This window comes from Somniosus microcephalus, chromosome 2 (genome assembly GCF_052327205.1).
Source record: "Somniosus microcephalus isolate GS21.2 chromosome 2, FLI_Smic_1.0, whole genome shotgun sequence".
Classification (NCBI taxonomy): Eukaryota; Metazoa; Chordata; class Chondrichthyes; order Squaliformes; family Somniosidae; genus Somniosus; species Somniosus microcephalus.
In genome coordinates, this window is record NC_140988.1 from 184,223,039 (window position 1) to 184,243,340 (window position 20,302).

The 20,302-nt window shown below is 47.2% G+C and overlaps 1 protein-coding gene across 2 annotated transcripts in view; it reads right to left on the reverse strand.

Moving 5' to 3' along the window:
• Window positions 1–20,302, reverse strand: part of ccdc149a (coiled-coil domain containing 149a) — a 198,742-nt gene that overhangs the window by 44,004 nt on the left and 134,436 nt on the right. For both annotated transcript variants that reach the window (XM_085967855.1, XM_085967865.1), the window contains exon 11: window positions 4,368–4,469. In XM_085967855.1, the coding sequence (XP_085823981.1) occupies window positions 4,368–4,469 (102 nt within the window). The remainder of the gene's footprint in view (window positions 1–4,367; window positions 4,470–20,302) is intronic.

The following is a 20,302-nucleotide window of genomic DNA, read 5'->3' on the forward strand; positions in this document are numbered from 1 at the left end:
AATGAATTATTTTTGAAATATAGTCATGGTTATTAAGGCAAATGAGAACAGCAAACTCTCATAATTAGCAAATGAGATGAATGAACAGTTAATCTAATTTTGATGGTGATGTAACATTTATCCTTGTTACAGTCATCTCTGTTTGCATCATGTGTTATACCTCATAATATTGTAGTTTGTTAACTATTCATTTCTGCTCCAATATTGAAGATTTTACCACGAGGCAAAACCTTGGTTCTGTGCTGATATTTACACCGTATTCACAATCCCTCCGAGAAAAGCTCATCCAGCCCAGATCGTACATAAATTGATCTCCGAATGCACTTAAAATTTTGCACTGAGTAAGTGTAATAAACAAAATCAGTTCTTAGAATAGGACAGAATGGGGCAAAGAGTACCAATTGTCTGACAGTTTACTTGAAATGGATGTATTGTTTGGAATAACACTTCAGTGAGGGAGGAAGCATTACATTATAGAACAGAGAAACCAAGAATTTCTTCTGTTTCTCCATGAGGATGTCTATTCCATTAGTGTTACTCTGCAAAATGTTACATCAAGCATAGCATTTTTTTAGCATAATGTTCCTTTTGAATTAAACTTTTAAAAATATTAATGTCAATAGTTGTCATATTCCCGGATCACCTTCCATTTTAAAAAATGTTTAAAAAAACTGAGGAAGATTTTATTTCCATGATTTCAGGTTTGGCCTTCGCACAGATGGCAATATCATGTTTCAGCGCAATAATTCAAAAGGAATATTTTCTTCCAAAAGGTTGAATTGGCTGTTATCACAGTGACATGGCTATATATGTTATACATATTTCTAATTTAAGCATTTTTGTGCTGTCATTTTTATTGATTCTTGGGATGAGAGTGTTGTCTTCTGAGGAGAGATTGTGTAGAATGGGCCTATACTCTGGAGTTTAGAAGAATGAGAGGTGATCTGATTGAAACATACAGGATTCTGAGGGGGATTGACAGGGTAGATGTTGAGAGATTGATTCCCCTGGCTGGAGAGTCTAGAACTAGGGGACATAGTCTCAGGATAAGGGGTCGGCCATTTAGGACTGAGATGAGGAGAAATTTCTTCACTCAGAGGGTGGCGAATCTTTGGAATTCTCTACCTCAGAGGGCTGTGGAGGTTCAGTCGTTGAGTATATTCAAGACAGAGATCGATAGAATTTTGGATACTAAGGGAATCAAGAAATATGGGGACAGTGCGGGGAGGTGGAGTTGAGGTAGAAGATCAGCCATGATCTTATTAAATGGCAGAGCAGGTTTAAAGGGCCGTATGACCTATTCCTGCTTCTATTTCTTATGTTCTTATGTTGCTGCAATATGTTTGAATCGTATCGGCTTCAGTAGTTTAGGTGGTCATTTTTTTTTTTCCCTTCGTCCCAAAAGTGAAAACAGTAAAACGACATTTGAATCCTTGTCCGTACATTACTGAGCTGAGCCAATGTATTAAAACACCAATGACAGCAGTGCTGTGGTGGGATGCAGGACGTGCCCTCGATTCTTTGTGCACTGACTTCTCGTTCTCAGGCGTGTTACAGCAAGGAAGAACAAGTGGAGAGAATTAGTTCATCCACAAGAAGAACAATTCTTCAGAGGGTCACCCAGGGATGCTCTTACACATCTTCTGCTGCCAGTTTAAGAGTAGCATTATTTTAGGCATTGTCTGCCTCCCCTAGTTAGCTGGCAATGGTGCATAGTGCGGGGAGAGAGAAATGCTATCTTTTTAAAAAAAGGATCTTTACCTTTTTCAAAACTAAAACAAAGCACTTTTGATGACACTACCACACACGGATGCTAGTTGCCTGTCTCTGCCATATATCTTAAAGTGCTTTTCTTTGGGGCTGGGGGGGGGGGGGGGGGGAGGGGAGAAGAAATTAACATAGTTCTTTTTTGTTTTCATACCCCTAGTAATATTATTGTCATGTCAATGCTTTAAGAGAATAAAATCTTGCCTGTTGTGTCACCACTGAATGATCTGACCTATTGCGGACCAGTACAGTGGCTTTACCCTAGAAATTATTTTTGGCAGTATTAGCAGATGAAATACATAGGCCCCGATTTTCGGCTTGTGTGGGGAATGGTCGGATTTCCCCAAATGTGGGGTTTCTGACACACATAAAAAAGTGTCAGCCAGCCCCACGCAATTTTCCCTCAATTGGCCAATTAATTCCCAGCATGTGGGAAGCCTTGCTAATTGTCTAAATCGAGTCAGAAATCCCCACAGTATGATGTCATCATTCGTGGTGCTTTCAAGGTCCATGGCAAGCACTGCATCCTCTGAAGGCTTCCAAATGAACCATACAGGATGGCAGAGGAGCCTGCAGCAGCTGTGGACAGTGCCAGACCCCGAGCTGCCTTCAAATTCGATGAGGCTTCACTGCAGGCATTATTGGATGGGGTTAGGGCCCACAGGGCGGTCCTCTTCCCTAGGTCAGGGAGGAAGAGGCCTCCCACTGAGACCAATGCTGCATGGATGCAGGTGTCAGCAGATGCCAACTCGCTGGGAGTCACCAGAGGAACCTTGGCATTACATCTGTAACTCCTTCCTTTACTCCCCCACAGTACCATCCAGAGCCCCCGTCCTCAATGTGGAGGAGGAAGAGGCTGTGCAGCCAGACTCCTCAGAGGAAGCTCCAACCTCTGAGGGCGCAGCGTCAGCAGAAGTAAGCGCACCCAGCACCAGCGCAGACACTCACACCTCGGGGGGACCTTCAGGACATAGAGTAGTGTTGTCACCTGGTGTTTCACAGCTGACAAGTGAGCCTCAGCAGATTCTGGAGACAGGGACAGCAGTGGAGAGTCCTCGTCGGAGGGTGCAGGGCTCTGCCAGCTCAGCTCAGCTGCGCTGCATCTCGACCCTCTGCCTCTGGGTCCATCTGCAAGAGAAGAGGTGATGGATCTCCATGCACAGATGCAGGAGTCTCTGGCAGGTTTTGTCTCCAGGGTCGCTGCGAGTGTGGAGCGAATGGAGGAGTCCATAGCGACCATGAGCAGAGCCTTTGTGGAGTCATTGGTGCATGAACGCAGCACCATGGAAAGGTTGGCAACCTCCATGGAGGAGATAACTCGCCAGCATACGGAAAACATGGTGAGTGCTCATAAGAGAATGACATCTCTTGAGGAGCGTTGGCCATCTGTTGAACAGAGAAACCAGATCTTCATGGAAGTCCTTCTGAGTAGGACTGCCAGTGCAGAAACGGGTCCCACTGGCCCCCTAAAGCGCAGCAAGGTGCTCTCAAGCCACTTCCAAGCGCTGGCCCCTTCTGGCGTGAGCAGCAGCCTGGTGCTCCTGGTAATCATCCTGCTGTTCCTGGTTCTCCTACTGCCACCTCTGCTGTTGGAGATCCTCTAATGCCAGGAAGGGAAGGTGCCAAAGGCCTCCCATGCTTCTAGCAGATGCCTCGGCTGAGGAGGTCCTGAGTTAGGGTGGTGAGAGGGGCTTCCCAGGAGCTCACACTGAAGAAGTGTGTGAGGCTCCAACTTTCTGCAGCTGCTCCTAAGGCTTCAAATAGTTCCCCCAAGCCTTGATCAACAAGGTCCTGCAGCCTGCAAATGCTGCCTCTTTAAATCTCTTCAGCCCTCAGCGACCTGCTGCTGCAAGCAAACAAGCCAGCTGTTTTCACGCCAGCTCTCATCAGCGGGGTTCCCCGCAGGCGGGTTTCAGGTGGAGAAAGCCCCAAAGTCACAACGGCACGGGAAAATCGTCCTTAAGAAGGTGATCATTGGTGATTAGTGCTCCGACGAACACTCCCGCCAGCGGCGGGTGGGACTGAAGCGGGGCGCGTGGAAACGGCAGTCCGAAAGTCGGACGGGGCGGGGAATCAGGCGGGTGGGGAGTCCCGACCCGCTTTTTCCGCGATTTTCGGACCACGGCTGCATGAAAAGCCGCCGACAGCTGCCCGAAAATCGGGGCCATAGAATCTATAGCACAGAAACAGGGCATTCAGCTCAATTGGTCTATGCCAGTTTTTATACTCCACACGAGTCTCCTCCCACTCTAATTACCTCTTCACACTTTGCCCCATATCCCTCTATTCCCTTTTCCCTCATATATGCATCAAGCCTCTCTTTAAATGCACCATTGCTATCTGCTTCAACCACCCCAGGCGGCAGCAAGCTCCACATTCTCACCACTCTCTGTGTAGTGATAGAAATGAATGATTGATGTGTTCGTGTGACACTCCCTAGTGTATTATTTCACTCGAGGCATTAATCCACTTAAATAAATGGGTTAATGCTTGTATGAAAAAAAAAAGCAAAGGAATGCCAGACAAAAGTGTTAAGCACTCATCCAGTAATATCATGAAGTAAATGCCAAACTTTTATTTCCTCAATTTTGTAGACTCACCATTCTGTTGCATCTGTTGCTCAATACCCACAAACATAGGCGACTTTGGTCTTAGATCCACAGGTATGGCAGCATCACTTAACATTATAGTTTCCTTCCCTCCTGTTGTCGCAATAGGATGCGGGAAGTGAAAAAAAAGTAGTTGCAATATAATTGCTTATAATGCAATGTTACAAATTATCATTTTAAACTTCATATTTTTCAATCCAATAGTGATGAAAATCATCTATCCATTATAGCACAACTAACAAGAGATTTTAATTAAATGATGCACATGAACACAGATCAAATAAGTTGCTCTAATAAAGTCTACCCAAAGATGTCAGAACATATTTTATTTCACGTTTATTTAAATTAATTTATAAACTATACTCTATGGCGCTGATTATTATTTCACGGTCTAGACAAGGGAACAGCCCAACTTTAATATTTATGTGAATTTTCATTTTACAGCACCCAGAATGTATCTGAACATGCTCATATTGTACAGTTCTCCTGGTCTGGAGTCACTTAGAATAACCTCAGATCCTAGACACTCTTCATTAGCACCTAGTGATTCCTAGATAACAGCCCAACAGTTCATCGTAGTACCTGAAAAGTGCTAAGATATTAATATATAAGCACTCTAGAATGTGTTCTAATACTGTAACAGTTCAGTTAATTGAGGTATATAGTATTAACTATTATAGACAGAGGTAATTTTACAAGTTTGTGATCTAAGCACAGAGCTTTGCCCACCGGCATTGCATATTGGGAATTCGGTTGTGTGCCTCTACAATGTTCCAACCAATAAAATTAAACAGATCGAAAATCATGGGGGGAGAGGGCGCACCCCTAAATTCCAATATGCACTTTCAGATTGTGATGTTCTACACCGGGAACAAATATCTAAAATTATCCTTTATGTCTGCATTATTTAGGGTTTTCACTATTTATTTCTCCTTCTCCCCACCCTACTTTGACTGCGTTGTGCATTGGCCAGCTGGGAGGATAGTCAAGTACAAGACTAATTGGAGGGTGACCTCGGGCTTTTCCTTTCATGAGGATTCACTGGGCTCTCCTTGTCATCTTCTTTGTACAACTGAGGTCAGTGACTCACAACGTGGCGAAACTTTAGCACTTCAGTACTTTATTTCTTCATAACATGCAAATCTGGAGATTATAATCGGGATTCATTCAGATTGTTAAATGTACATTTTTAAATTCATTACTGTGGTTATACAATGCCACTGACCATCTGGCAGATGAATTTAAATTTTAGTCCATTGTGCAGATGTTGCTTTTATACCATAGCTGCTGAAAAGATGTACCCAGTGTCAGGTTAAGATTGGCTGGTGACATTTTGTATGTCAATAATAGCATTATATAATTAAGGTTTATGCATGCCACGTCTCAATCAGTATAGTACAAGCAAAACCTACTCCCTAATCCCACTGAGATATTGTAGCTCAGACCTGTGGGTAGCAAGGAAAGAGAAGAAATGGCCATTACTGTGAGAAAAATAATAGAGAAAGAAACTGATTGTTAATGAAAATCACTTAATACATTTGATAATCTATTGAACATGTTTGTTTCACACAATTTCCACTGACGTTCAACTGACTTCACTAGCAGTATAATAATAGTTTATTCACAGTGCACTAACAGCACAGATTGACAAGTATACAAATGACATAATTCAAGCACTCAACAAGTGCACTGTATACGGTGTGCAATGCTAATGATACAAGACCTACAATTAAAACAATGGCCTTGATATTACCCCCCCACCAATGGCAGGTGGGAGAGGGTCGGGTGGAGGGTTTAAAGACTTAAATACAGGGAACTCACCCGCCAGCTTTTTTTACGCAGGTGGATATCGGGGTGGCCGAGTGTCCCGCCGTGGAGAGGTGGGACGCTTCATTAACATATAAATCGGGCTCCCGCCATGCAATTCACTGCTGCTACGCAGATTTCTCAGGGGACAGGAAACCCAGTAGTGAAGGGGAGGCAGGAGTTGCCGGCTCCACAAGGTTAAGTGTCTTTTTCAGCACTCCTTGTGGGCCAGGAGGAGCAGGAGCGCTCCCTCCTGGATCCTCAAGGAAGCCTTTATCTTCCCCCTTGCTGATCATAGCCTCTCTCTACCTCCCTGCTGTGATCACCGATTTCCCCCACTCCCCTCCCAGCCGCAATTGCCAACCTCCCCCACACGCCCCCAACCCCCGAGTGCTGATCTTCCTCCCTCCCCTGATTGCCGGGGATTATCCCCAAGGGTCCCTGACTGCGGCCACTTGCTGCTGGTTTTCTCTGCCACCTGCCGGTTAGGCTATCAATTTCACCGGCTGCCGGGCAGGAAATGCAATGAAAAAATGATAATGAGGTCCTACCTTTAAGTTCGGCAGGACCTCCACGTACCCGGCCTTGCCGAGTTCTTCGACCATTTTCGACTTCTCCTGCACCCTCCCCGCCTTCACATAAATATCGGCGCCAATGTTTCTGAATGCGCCAATCTTATTGTTTGTAAAATACATCATTGTATAGGAAGGCTGGGTGGGTTGTCATTGTAAACAGATGAATAGTCTTTATTCATTTATAGATTAGATTCTTTTTCAAGTGTTTGCCATATTTATAAATATGCAAGAGTTCAATGATGTATCTGTTTTGTCAATTAAGTTGAGTTCTACAAATTTGTACTCATTTAATGATCAATTTAAATCTGATCTGGTATTATTGTCATGACATCACCAAAGTGCTGATAACTCACACAAGTGTGCTGTAGGTGAGAACTGTTGCAATTTTTAAAATGTTTAGCTTCTTCTTATCGTGTCCACGGACAGTCTATACATAGCCCAGCCAGAACTGGACACATTTTTGCGCCTTGTTGTTGGATTCAGCAAGATCTGCAACAGTGCAGGGTTCCTCTAACGATGGGCATTGCAGGAGATGTTGCATAGTCTGTGCCTCAGTTCCACATTCACAAGTTGTCGGGCTGGTTGAATATCCCCATTTGCTTAGTGACACCTTTGAGCAACCTACACCGGTCCTAAGTCTGTTAAGGCACTTCCAGATTGCCCAGTTGCAATTAGCTCCTGGGGGAAGGCTTTCATCAGGTAAAATTTCCATCGCTGGGGGTTGTTCAAGACTGGCGAGCCGGTCTTTCCACAAGGCGATGCGGGCTTCAGATGAGGTTGATTGTAATGGAACAACACTGTTCATGAAGCTCTTCCTTGACTTTAGGCGGCTGGGTGTAGGTGTATGACAATGCAGAGGGTGCCTCTCATCTGATGTTTGACGGAGTCGCTCTTTCTTGCTGGCTACCGTTCTTCTTATATCAGGGGGAGCGATACCCGCCAGGATATATATGCTGTTGGTGTTTGTTGGTTATAAGCAACCTGTGATAAATCGGCAGCTTGCATGCAGAACGGCATCCATCTTCTTGGCATGAGTAGACCTTTCCCATGCAGGGCAGGCATATTCGGCAGTGGAATAGCAAAGAGCAAGTGCACTGGTTCGCAATGTTTTCGGGCTTGCTCCCCATCTTGTGTTAGTGAGCTTATTCAGGATGTTGTTTCGTGCGCTCACTTTTGCCTTTGTCTTCTCGATGTGGTTCTTGAAGGTGAGGCATCGGTCAAGGGTGACTCCTAAGTAGATAGGGTGCTCGCAATGCGTCAGTGTTGCTCCACACCAGGTTACTTTCAACTGGCGTTTGGCTTCACGGTTTCTGAGGTGGAATGCACAAACTTGCGTCTTTGATGGGTTTGCGCGAAGGTGGTTTTCTAAATGTTTAGCTGAATACTGCAAACTGCTTCAAGCTGATCTAGGCCACACTGGAGGGATTCTGCATAACATGCAAATTTTAAAAAGTATTTGTTTTATGGGATGTGAGCATCACTGGCAAAGCCAGTATTTATTGCCCATCCCTAATTACCCTTGAGAAGGTGGTGGTGAGCTACTTTCATGAACCGCTGCAGTCCATGCAGTAAAGGTACTCCCACAGTGTTGTTGGGGAGGGATTTCCAGGATTTTGACCCAGCGACGATGAAGGATCGACGATATACTTCTAAGTCAGGATGGTGTGCAACTTGGAGGTGGTGATGTTCCCATGAGCCTGCTGCCCTTGTTGTTCTAGGTGGAAGGGGTCGCAGGTTTGGGAGGTACTGCCAAAGAAGCCTTGGCGAGTTGCTGCAGTGCATCTTGTAGATGGTACACACTGCAGCCATGGTACGCCAGTGGTGGAGGGAGTGAATGTTTAAGATGGTGGATGGGGTGCCAGTCAAGCGGGCTGCTTTGTCCTGGATGGTGTCGAGCTTCTTGAGTGTTGTTGGAGCTGCACTCATCCAGGCAAGTGGAGAGTATTCCATCACACTACTTACGTGTGCCTTGTAGATGGTGGAAAGGCTTTGGGGAGTCAGGAGGTGAGACACTCACCGCAGAATACCTAGCCTCTGACCTTGTTGCCACAGTATTTATGTGGCTGGTCCAGTTAAGTTTCTGGTCAATGGTGACCCCCAGAATGTTAATGGTGGGGGATTCTGCGATGGTAATGCCATTGAATGTCAAGGGGCGGTGGTTAGACTCTCGCTTGTTGGAGATAGTCATTGCCTGGCACGTCTGTATTTTACCTGCTACCTATCGGTCCAAGCCTGAACGTCGTCCAGGTCTTGTTGCATGCGGGCAAGAACTGCTTTATTATCTGAGGAGTTGTAAATGGCACTGAACACTGTGCAGTCATCAGTGAACATCCCCATTTCTGACCTTATGATGGAGGGAAGGTCATAAGGTCATTGATGAAGCAGCTGAAGATGGTTGGGCCTAGGGCACTGCCCTGAGGAACTCCTGCAGCGATGTCCTGGGGCTGTGATGATTGACTTTCAACCACCACAACCATCTTCCTTTGTGCTAGGTATGACTCCAGCCATTGGAGAGTTCCCCCCCCCTCCCCGATTCCCATTGACGTCAGTTTTACTAGGGCTCCTTGATGCCACACTCGGTCAAATGCAGCCTTGTTGTCTTTTACTACGTTATAGGCACTATATAAATGCAAGTTGTTGTTGTCTTCAGTGAGCAGGTTATTGGTGAGTAAGTGCCTCTTGATAGCACTGTCGATGACAACTTCATCACTTTGCTGATGATTGAGAGTAGACTGATGGGATGGTAATTGACCGGATTGGATTTGTCCTGCTTTTTGTGGACAGGACATACCTGAGCAGTTTTCCACATTGTCGGATAGATGCCAGTGTTGTAGCTGTACTGGAACAGCTTTGCTAGAAGCGCGGCTAGTTCTGGAGCACAAGTGTTCAGCACGATAGCTGGGATGTTGTCGGGGCCCATAGCCTTTGCTGTATCCAGTGCGCTCAGCCGTTTCTTGATATCACATGGAGTGAATTGAATTGGCTGAAGACTGGCTTCTGTGATGGTGGGGACCTCGGGAGTAGGCCGATATGGATCATCCACTCGGCACTTCTGGCTGAAGATGGTTGCAAACGCTTCAGTCTTGTCTTTTGCACTCACGTGCTGGGCTCCACCATCATTGAGGATGGAAATATTCATGGAGCCTCCTCCTCCCGTTAGTTGTTTAACTGTCCATCACCATTCACGACTGGATGTGGCAGAGCTTTGATCTGATCCATTGATTGTGGGATCGCTTAGCCCTGTCTATAGCATGCAGGTAGTCCTGTGTTACATCTTCCCCAGTTTGGCACCTCATTTTTAGGTACACCTGGTGCTGCCCCTAGTCCCCTGACTTGATGGTAATGGTAGAGTGAGGGATATGCTGGGCCATGAGGTTACAGATTGTGGTGGAATATAATTCTGCTGCTGCTGGCCCACAGCGCCTCATGGACCAGTTTTCAGCTGCTGGATCTGTTCGGAATCTATCCCATTTAGCATGGTGGTAGTGCCACACAACACGATGGAGGGTGTCCTCAGTGTGAAGACAGGACTTCATCTCCACAATGGCTGTGCAGTGATCACTGCTACCAATACTGTCATGGACAGATGATGCATCTGCGACAGGTAGGTTTTTCCCCTCCTGTTGGTTCTCTCACCACCTGTCGCAGGCCCAGACTAGTAGCTATGTCCTTCAGGACTCGGCCAGTAGTGGTGCCTCCGAGCCACCCTTGGTGATGGACATTGAAGTCCCCCACCCACAATACATTCTGTGCCCTTGCTACTCTCAGTGCTTCTTCCAAGTGGTGTTCAACATGGAGGAGTACTGATTCATCAGCTGAGGGAGGGCAGTAGGTGGTAATCAGCATTGTTTAACTCGTCTGTGCGACAGCTGTCCCAATTTTGGCCAAAGTACCCAGATGTTGGTGAGGAGGACTTTGCAGGGCCGACTGGGCCAAGGTACATGTTGGGTGGTTCGTCCGGTTTCGTTCTTATTCGTAGTGATTTCTTATACCCGAGTGGCTTGCTAGGCTATTTCAGAGGGCAGTTAAGAGTCAACCACATTGCTGGCCAGACCAGGTAAGGACAGCAGATTTCCTTCCCTAAAGGACATTAGTGAACCAGATGGGTTTTTACACCAATCTGATCATTTCATGGTTATCATTACTGATCCTAGCTGAATTTAAATTCCCCAGCTGCCATGGTGGGATTTGAACTCACGTATCTGGATCATTACTCCAGGCCTCTGGGTTACTAGCCCAGTGACATTACCACTATGGGCTGTAAAAGACAACAGTAAAATGTTCTCCATCCACATTGAAGTTATCCCCATAGGCAATTTGTCTGGATTAAAGCAGAAAACAGAGAGTAGAAGCAGGAAGAATCATCCACAATAGCAAAATACTGCAGATGCTGGAAATCTGAAATAACAACAGAAAATGCTGGAAACACTCAGCAGGCCAGGCAGCATCCGTGGAGAGAGAAACAGAGTTAACGTTTCAGGTCTGTGATCCTTCGTCAGAGATGTAACAGATTTTAAGCAAGTACAGGGGCGGGGAAAGGGGGGAGGGGAGGAAAGAACAAAAGGGACGGTCTGTGATAGGGTGGAAGTCAGCAGTGGTTAAATGTTGCAAATGATGATGGCAGAATCATCAACAGCTGCAATGTGAAAAAATATTGGGCAGAGGTTATAGTCTGAAATTGTTGAACTCGATGTTGAGTCCAGAAGGCTGTAAAGTGCCTAACAGAAAGATGAGGTGCTGTTCCTCGAGCTTACGTTGAGCTTTGTTGGAACAGTGTAAGAGGCCGAGGACAAAGAAGTTAGAGTGGGAGTGGAGAGAGAATTAAAGTGACAGGCGACCGGAAGCTCGGGGTCACCCAGCAGCACTAGCATTAAATGGCCCCAATGGCAATAGCTTGAAAGAGTCCCTAAAAAGTGCGTTATCAGGGTTGTACATGACTCAGCTCCCCATCCCAAGGAGCCTCACAGCACCAGCAGCGGGAAAGAATTCTGGCAACTAACGGCTGGGGAAGGAAAATAATCCAGCAAAACCCTTCGATCACTGAGAGAAGCACACAGGAATAGCTGCAGACTGGTAATCTCTCAGCAAAGCGGCAGGTCCCATGCAAAAGAACATATGGTCACAACCAAAACAGCCAGATCAGTTCCCGCCTCCTACCCACCCGAATGGCATGTTAAAGCCTTGCCCCCTCCCCTCCAACAAACTGAGCAAAAGATTAACCTTTGAATAAATCTTCTCCCCTCCACGCAGGACCTCCTAGATCCCCCATTCCCAGTTGGAAGCATGACGACCCAAGCCTCACCAGCACTGAGGAGCACTTAGGCCTTGGACCCCTCCACTCTGCAAAATAGCAGCAACTTGGACCTCCACCGGTCCCCACCACCACCACCATTGACCAGCAGCTTGGATAAAGGCACTTTCATTCTCACCACAGAGCATTCCCACTTTCAGACAGTCCCCCTCCACTGAACATAATGTTGACCTTAGGCAACACACAAGGTTGCCATGATTTCCACCCCACCCAAATCTCCTTCTTCCCGTTCTTTCTCCTCCTTCTCCACCCCATTCCTAGCCCTTTGTCCTCTTTTCTCTTCTATATCTCCCTTTTTCTCTGCCTTCATACTCTTCCCGCCTGCCTCTTTTCCACACCCCCATTTCCTGCCTTTGACCAACTTGTGGATAGAGCACATCTCTATCCCAATCCTACATTCAAAATAAGCAAAGAAATGCCCCACCCATGCGGATAAAGAACTCTGCCTCACCTCTGCAGAGAAGCGATCCGTTCCCTCCCCCAGCTTCGAGAGACCACTTCAGCATCATCCTCTTCTCCCTCCCCAACAAGGTAATCAGACAACAGACCCCTTTACCACAACCCCCCACCACAGAAAACCAGCCTTTAACCCATCCCCATCAGAAAGCAACCCATGCCTGTTCTTCCCCCACCCTACCCCATTAGGAAATGACACCTATTCAATCCCCCTCCCTCTCCATATCAAGCTTAAATCCTCTACTCTGCCAACCTCCTCCCCCACAGCAGAAAATCGTTCTGCACAATCCCCACAGTGATGGAAATCTCTCTGATCCAGTAAAACCTCCCCCCGCCCTGTAAAGAAAATGGACCCAGGCCCATTGCAACCCCTTCTGTGTGCAACCCCTAGTTATTACAATAGAAAAAAAAGATCTGTTAAATAATCTTAAACCTTCTTTTAAAACTGGAGTGGAGGAGATGCGAAGTGATCTTAAGACTTGGGGCACTTCCCAGAACAAGAGTGGGGCAATCCAAGCTGCAGTACTCTTGTGTACAACTCAATGATGAATTACAGCAATACTGGAAGAGACCAGGGGATTGCTCACTCTGCTCAACTGGAGAATGATGGAAGGCACAGGAAACTCATAAAAAGGAGAGACAGATATTGGCACGGATTTTGTGGTCGGCGGCATAATTAAGGATTACACCGCCGGCATCGAACCGAATGCGCGCTTACCTGTTGCAAGACCCCAAACAAAAAGTTGCTGTCAGACGCTGCAGAGTTGAACGTAGCACAGTGGCCCATGGCATGGATCCCAGGAGCGCACCATGTGTGTAAATGTACCTGGGGTCACGTGGGTCAGTGCTCCAATCAGGAAACAGAAGGGCTAGCAGAACCTGCGCATTAACATCGCTAGTGCAATGCTTTCTGCTGCTTAAAGTATTTGTTAAGAGCTGCAAGAATGACTCTCATGCTGACATCTAAGAGTTATAAATGCAGAAATATGCAGAACTGCAAATATTTCTCTTAATATTTGTTGAGTAAATCCCCAACTAAATTAACCTTTAAATTATGACAAGTAGTGGACACTATTAAAAGGTTTTGGTGCGCTAATATTGGCCGGGCGCAAGGTTTAGCACCCGGCGCTAATTATCGCCTCCGACTGCAAAATTTGCCTCTATCGCCCCTGGAGGTGATTTGAGCACTAAATCAGGCGCTACACACCTCTCAAGGTGCTGACGTCAAGGAGCGAGGCGCTACCTCAGAACGCTACCAAAGCTCAGGCGATGTCAGTTACCATGGAAGCCAGACAGACTGCCGCTGTCCAGTTCTTAAAGGGGAGGGGCCATCTTGCTGGCCAGCCACACCCTGCTCATTGCAGCCTTGAATCTTGACCTGAAGAGACTTCTGTTTAAATTTTTGTCTTTGAAACAGTAATGGAGAGTGTAATGTATATACCTTTAAGGGGGGAACTACTTTTTACAGCTCATGTATACTGTAGTACTGGCAGTGACCACACCTGTATATAGCACTGAGTAGTAATCTGTACAGTCAGTTCCACTGTGAGCCACGTTGAGTAAACACCTGTTGTACCATTTCTCCTGCAGTCTGTGTCTTATTATACACAGACACAATATTGGCGACGAGGCAAGTTCGAACCTACCTGCAACTCTGCATCACCTCCCGGGGATTCGTTCCTGGAGATCAGTGGATTGGAGGTCAAGGCCAGAGACTCGGGCGTCGACCACGGGCAACCGCCCAGTCATCCAGCAGAGACTCGAGAATTGCGGGGGAGGCTGTCGAGAGCCAGGCTTGGCTTTCCAGTCGAGGTGGTCCAGCGAAACGGGCTGGCAACAGGTAGTGCACAGACCCTTCCCGGACAGCGGCGGGCTAGAGCCCGACCGAGCGGCACAGCAAAAGGCCGAGCAGCGTCGACGGGGGAGAGAGAGAGGGGGGACAGAGCGCACAGGGTGCAGCCGGTGTTCAGGGGCCGAGCAGCGTTGGAGAGAGGGAGAGAGAGACGCGCAGAAACCCGCGAGGCGCCGCCATTGCCACGAGGACCGCCGAGAGCGGCGTTGGCAGCAGCTCAGGAGAAGCGCGCGAAACCTACAGGGCGCCGCCATTGCCACGGGAGCGGCGTTGGCAGCAGCGGGGGAGGAAGGAAAGTGTGGGAGACGCCATTTTAAACCACACCCAAAATGCCGAAGAGTGGCAGTATCACCGCATTTGACAATGAAGTCGAAGATTGGACGACATATGTCGAACGAATAGAGGTGTACTGCAAGGCAAATGAGGTGTCAGATGACAAGAAAGCGTCGGTATTGTTAAATTTAATGGGTACAAAGACGTATGGTTTATTATGAAATCTAGTAACCCCAACGAAGCCAATGGAAAAGAGTTTTGAAGACATAGTAACGATACTACAGGGACAATTAAACCCCACACCGCTGCTGTTAGAAACATTCAAGTTTCACAAACGGAACCAGCATAAGGATGAAAGCAATGCTGATTATTTAACAGAACTGCGCAAACTATCGAAACACTGCCAGTTTGGAGTGGGACTGGCAGATAGCTTAAGGGACAAGTTTGTGTGTGGGCTTCAAAGTGAAGGAACCCAGAAATGGCTTTTATCTGAAAAGGACCTTACGCTGGAAAAGGCTTTCAGCATTGCGGTATCATATGAAGCAGCAGCACGGGGCGCTGCAGAGATACAACAGAGACCGCAAGAATATGGCACAAACGAAATGTCATATGGAACAGAGAAATGCTATCGCTGCGGCAGAACAACACACGACCAGAATGATTGCTGGTTCAAAGACAAAGTGTGCAGACAGTGTGGAAAAGTAGGACACATAGCACGAGTCTGCAGGTCAGGAAAGAAAACCAGCAATAAGAAACCTACCAAAGGAAAGTACAAGAAGTTACATAAGATGACGGAGAATAGTTCAGACGAACAAAAGAGTGATAACAACTCCGAAAGCAGGGAACTGAGTTGTCTGAAACGACATAATGTGATCACAACGGAGGATCACCAAACCATTTGGGTCACTCTCAAGATAGCAGGAGTCCAGGTAAAGATGGAATTGGACACAGGATCAGTCCTAACAGTCATAAACCGACGGGACTACGAGTGGCTATTCTCACACATACCCTTGAGACACAAAAATTATTTTGAAGACGTACACGGGGCAAAAAGTCTACCCCAAAGGAAAATAAGGGTAACCGTTATATATAATGGTAAGGAAACACCAAAACTAGACCTGCATGTATTGCAAGATGGAGGACCACCATTACTGGGACGTGAATGGATCCGGAAAATACAACTGGATTGGCATTCCATACAGGCACTGACTGTGGCTGACAAAAAGGATGACAACGTCACACCTGGGCGACTGTCAAAGATCCTAACTGACGCAAAAGAAGTGTTCCAGCAAGGACTCGGAACACTAAAAGGCATGACAGCGACGATTAAAACTGAAGAAAACGCAAGCCCAAAATTTTTTAAGGCCACACCGGTACCTTATGCGATCCGCCCAGCCGTCGAAGCAGAGCTGGAGAGTCTGGAACGTTCAGGTGTACTGTCCAAGGTAGACTGGAGCGAGTGGGCTACACCCATCGTCCCTGTGATGAAAAAGTCATTGAGCAGCATGCCTGGGGAACCAAGGAAGGTTCGCATCTGTGGGGAATTTAAGGTAACAGTGAACCAGGTCCTTCACACCGTACAATATCCACTTCCGCGGATTGAAGATATTTTCGCCTTGCTATCTGGAGGGAAAAAGTTCAATCACTATCTGCACGGGCAGAAATTCACCTTGCTGACTGATCACCAGCCTCTTGTCTCCATTTTTAATCCGAAGAAGTGCGTTCCGGTGATGATTGCGCAACGACTACAAAGGTGGTCACTTTTTCTAGGGGCGCACCACTATGAGATTGAATATAAGGGCACGAAACAGCATGGAAATGCTGATGGGCTATCACGCCTGCCACTGCCTACTGCGGAGGAAGCACCAGCAGTAGATCCTGTCGAAATATTCCATTCGACTATAGTTGAATACCTACCGGTAACTAACGCTTGTATCGAAACGGAAACCCGAAATGACCCGACACTGTCTCGGGTATATGATTTGACGGTGAAGGGATGGCCAGCACATGGCGACTCACTGTTGCCAGCATTCTCGACAAGGAGAGAACAGCTGTCAGTGTGCCGGGGGACCTTGATGTGTGGATCCCGAGTGGGGGACCTTGATGTGTGGATCCCGAGTGGTAATTCCACCCAAGTTAAGGGAGAGAGTGCTCAATGCACTTCATGAGGGTCATCTGGGAGGGGTAAAAATGAAAAGCCTAGCCAGGGCTTATGTGTGGTGGATGCGAATCGATAAACAAATCGAGGACCTGACCAAGAGCTGCTCAGGATGCCAGAAAGTCCAAAATGCACCACCACAGGCCCCTCTACACCCATGGGAGTGGCCCTCATCCCCATGGCAACAGGTGCATATTGATTTTGCTGGTCCATTCATGGACTCAATGTTTATAATAGCCGTGGATGCGCACTCGAAATGGCCTGAGGTCATCAAAATGTCCTCCACCACCACGGAGAAAACTATTGCAGTCCTACGGACCATTTTTGCCAGGAATGGCTTGCCAGAACAGATTTGCTCTGACAACGGACCACAGTTTGTGTCCGAAGAGTTCCGGAGGTTCTTGAAAAAGAATGGGGTAAGGCATTACACATCCACCCCGTATCATCCAGCCACAAATGGATTGGCTGAGAGGTTCGTACAAACCTTTAAGAAGGCAATAAAGGCTATGTACAATGACAACATTCTGCTGCAGCACAAGGTGGACAATTTCCTGTTCGCCTACCGTAATGCGACACATGCAGTCACCAACCAGGCCCCAGCCATGATGTTCTTTAACCAAAGGTTAAGATCTCGCCTGGATTTGCTCAGACCAAACGTACGAAGAGATGTTGAGAGTAAGCAATTCCAGCACATCCATGAGAAGCCAACAAGGAGCTTCAATGTAGGGCAACCAGTCTTGGCCCGCGACTACCGAACAGAAAAATGGCAGCCAGGAACGATATGCACACGGCAGGGCCCACTAATGTACACAGTGGACGTTGCGCAGAGCATCGTGAGACGCCATGCTGACCAGATCCTAGAGTCACAGGAACAAGTCAACTCGCCCATACGTACCTGGTGAGGAACCCGACGTACAGGTCGCATCTACCCCAGAAACAGTAGCATCGGAAGCTGATGAACCAACCGACGACAGGGGGCCAGAATCGCCTCCGCACCAACAGCAAGACACTCGGCAAAGGCGCTATCCAGAAAGGATCAGGAAGCCTCCCCAAAGACTAAATATATAATTAGACTATTTTCAGCTAATGTTGCATGTTAAAAGTGTTAATTGTAATTAGTTTGATATTTAATTGTTAAATGAGTGTTATGGTACTGTTAATCTAAAAGGGGAGGAATTGTAATGTATGGACCTTTAAGGGGGGAACTACTTTTTACAGCTCATGTATACTGCAGTACCGGCAGTGATCACACCTGTATATAGCACTGAGTAGGAATCTGTACAGTCAGTTCCACTGTGAGCCACGTTGAATAAATATCTGTTGTACCGTTTCTCCTGCAGTCTGTGTCTTATTATACACAGACGCAACAAAGAGGCCCAGAGAAAGAGCTAGGTGCTTCAGCGACAAGGCATTGGTGGCTCTGGTTGGCGCTATGGAACGGCGAAGGGCAGTGCTGTTCCCAGAGAGTGGCAGGAAGCCATTGCCCCGGGAGTACCGAAGAGTGTGGAGGGAGGTGTCTCAGCACGTGTCCTCAAGGAGCCTGGTGCCAAGGACCCGCACCCAATGTCGTAAGAAGTTCAACGACCTCACTCAGGAGGTCAGGGTGAGTACCTGCTTTTCAATACCTCTACATCCCTTCATCTCAACTTCACTCTGTGCCCAGATGGTTAAAATACCCAAATGCCCAACACTCATCCAAGAACTATGGCCATCTCATAAAACTCACATGCACACCCCACACCTTGCACACATTAACGGCTATTCAACAATGGTAGGCACATCTGCCAAACACATGGCTGCACACTCACTCACATGCTATCCTTTTTCTTACAGGCCAATCTGTCTCATAGCAGACAGGAGCAACAACGCACAGGAGGAAGACCGGCGGACCTACACACCCCTGACTCAGTTGGAGGACAGAGTGCACAGGATCGTTGCCAGCCAGGTCATAGGTGCTGTGGCCGCTGGAGAGGCCGACCCCCTTGAGGACAGCAATGGTATGTTCCTCAGCTTTCTCTCCTCTCTCATACCGCTTCCCCCTCACAACACCAGCCTTTTACACTTTCAAACCAGCTAACTGTCTCCAGTCCTTGCTCCCTTCCTGTCCCTCACGCTAAAGCCACTCTTGTACCTTCCTGCTTTCAGATAGTGAACCACCAGCTGACCATCCCGCCCCTCAGCCTGCCAGTGGCAGCGACGTGCCAGAGGAGGAGGACGAGGAAGCCGGAGCCTCACTGCCTGCGCCTCCCAAGGGTGACACATCAGACACTGGGGCCATGCTTTCCCTGGAGGGGAGCAGGGGGTTCGGGTCTGATGAGGGCGAAGCAACACCATGGGGGTAGGGAAGCTCAGGGGCCATCTCTCCGGAGGGGATGGAGGTCACCCTTGAAGGCCCAACAGTAGAATCTTTAAATAAATGGGGGGAATGTTTGTGGGAAAGTTCGATGTTAATGTTATTATATTTGTTTACTGTTTTGCCGTTTATCTCCATGTTGTGAGAATGAATTTTGTTGTTGTTGGGTTTGTTTCAAATTGTTTGTCCTGAATAAATGACAGAGTTTGTAATAAAGAAATTAGGAGAGCGAAGAGGGGACATGAAAAAACACTGGCAGGCAAAATAAAGGAAAATCCCAAGGTGTTTTATAAGTATATTAAGGGCAAGAGGATAACCAGGGAAAGAGTAGGGCCCATTAGGGACCAAAGTGGCAATCTGTGTGTAGAGCCGGAAGATGTAGGTGAGGTTTTAAATGAATATTTTGCATCTGTGTTCACTATGGAGAAGGACGATGTAGGCATAGAAATCAGGCAGGGGGATTGTGATATACTTGAACAAATTAGTAGTGAGAGGGAGGAGGTACCAGCGGTTTTAGCGGGCTTAAAAGTGGATAAATCCCCAGGCCCAGACGAGATGTATCCCAGGCTGCTGTGCGAGGCAAGGGAGGAGATTGCAGGGGCTCCGACACAAATTTTCAGAACCTCTCTGGCCACAGGGGAGGTGGCAGAGGACTGGAGAACAGCTAACGTAGTACCATTATTCAAGAAGGATAGTAGGGATAAACCAGGGAATTACAGACCAGTGAGCCTAACATCAGTGGTGGGGAAATTATTGGAAATAATTCTGAGGGACAGAATTAGTCTCCACTTGGAAAGGCAAGGATTAATCATGGATAGTCAGCATGGCTTTGTCAGGGGGAGATCATGTCTAACCAATTTGATTGAATTTTGAGAGGGGGTGACTAGGTGTGTGGATGAGGGTAGTGCAGTTGATGTAGTCTACATGGACTTCAGTAAGGCTTTTGACAAAGTCCCACATGGGAGACTGGTCAAGAAGGTAAGAGCCCATGGGATCCAAGGCAATTTGGCACATTGGATCCAAAATTGGCTTAGTGGCAGGATGTGGAGATGCTGGAGTTGGACTGGGGTGGACAAATGTAAGAAGTCACACAACACCAGGTTATAGTCCAACAGCTTTATTTGAAATCACAAGCTTTCAGA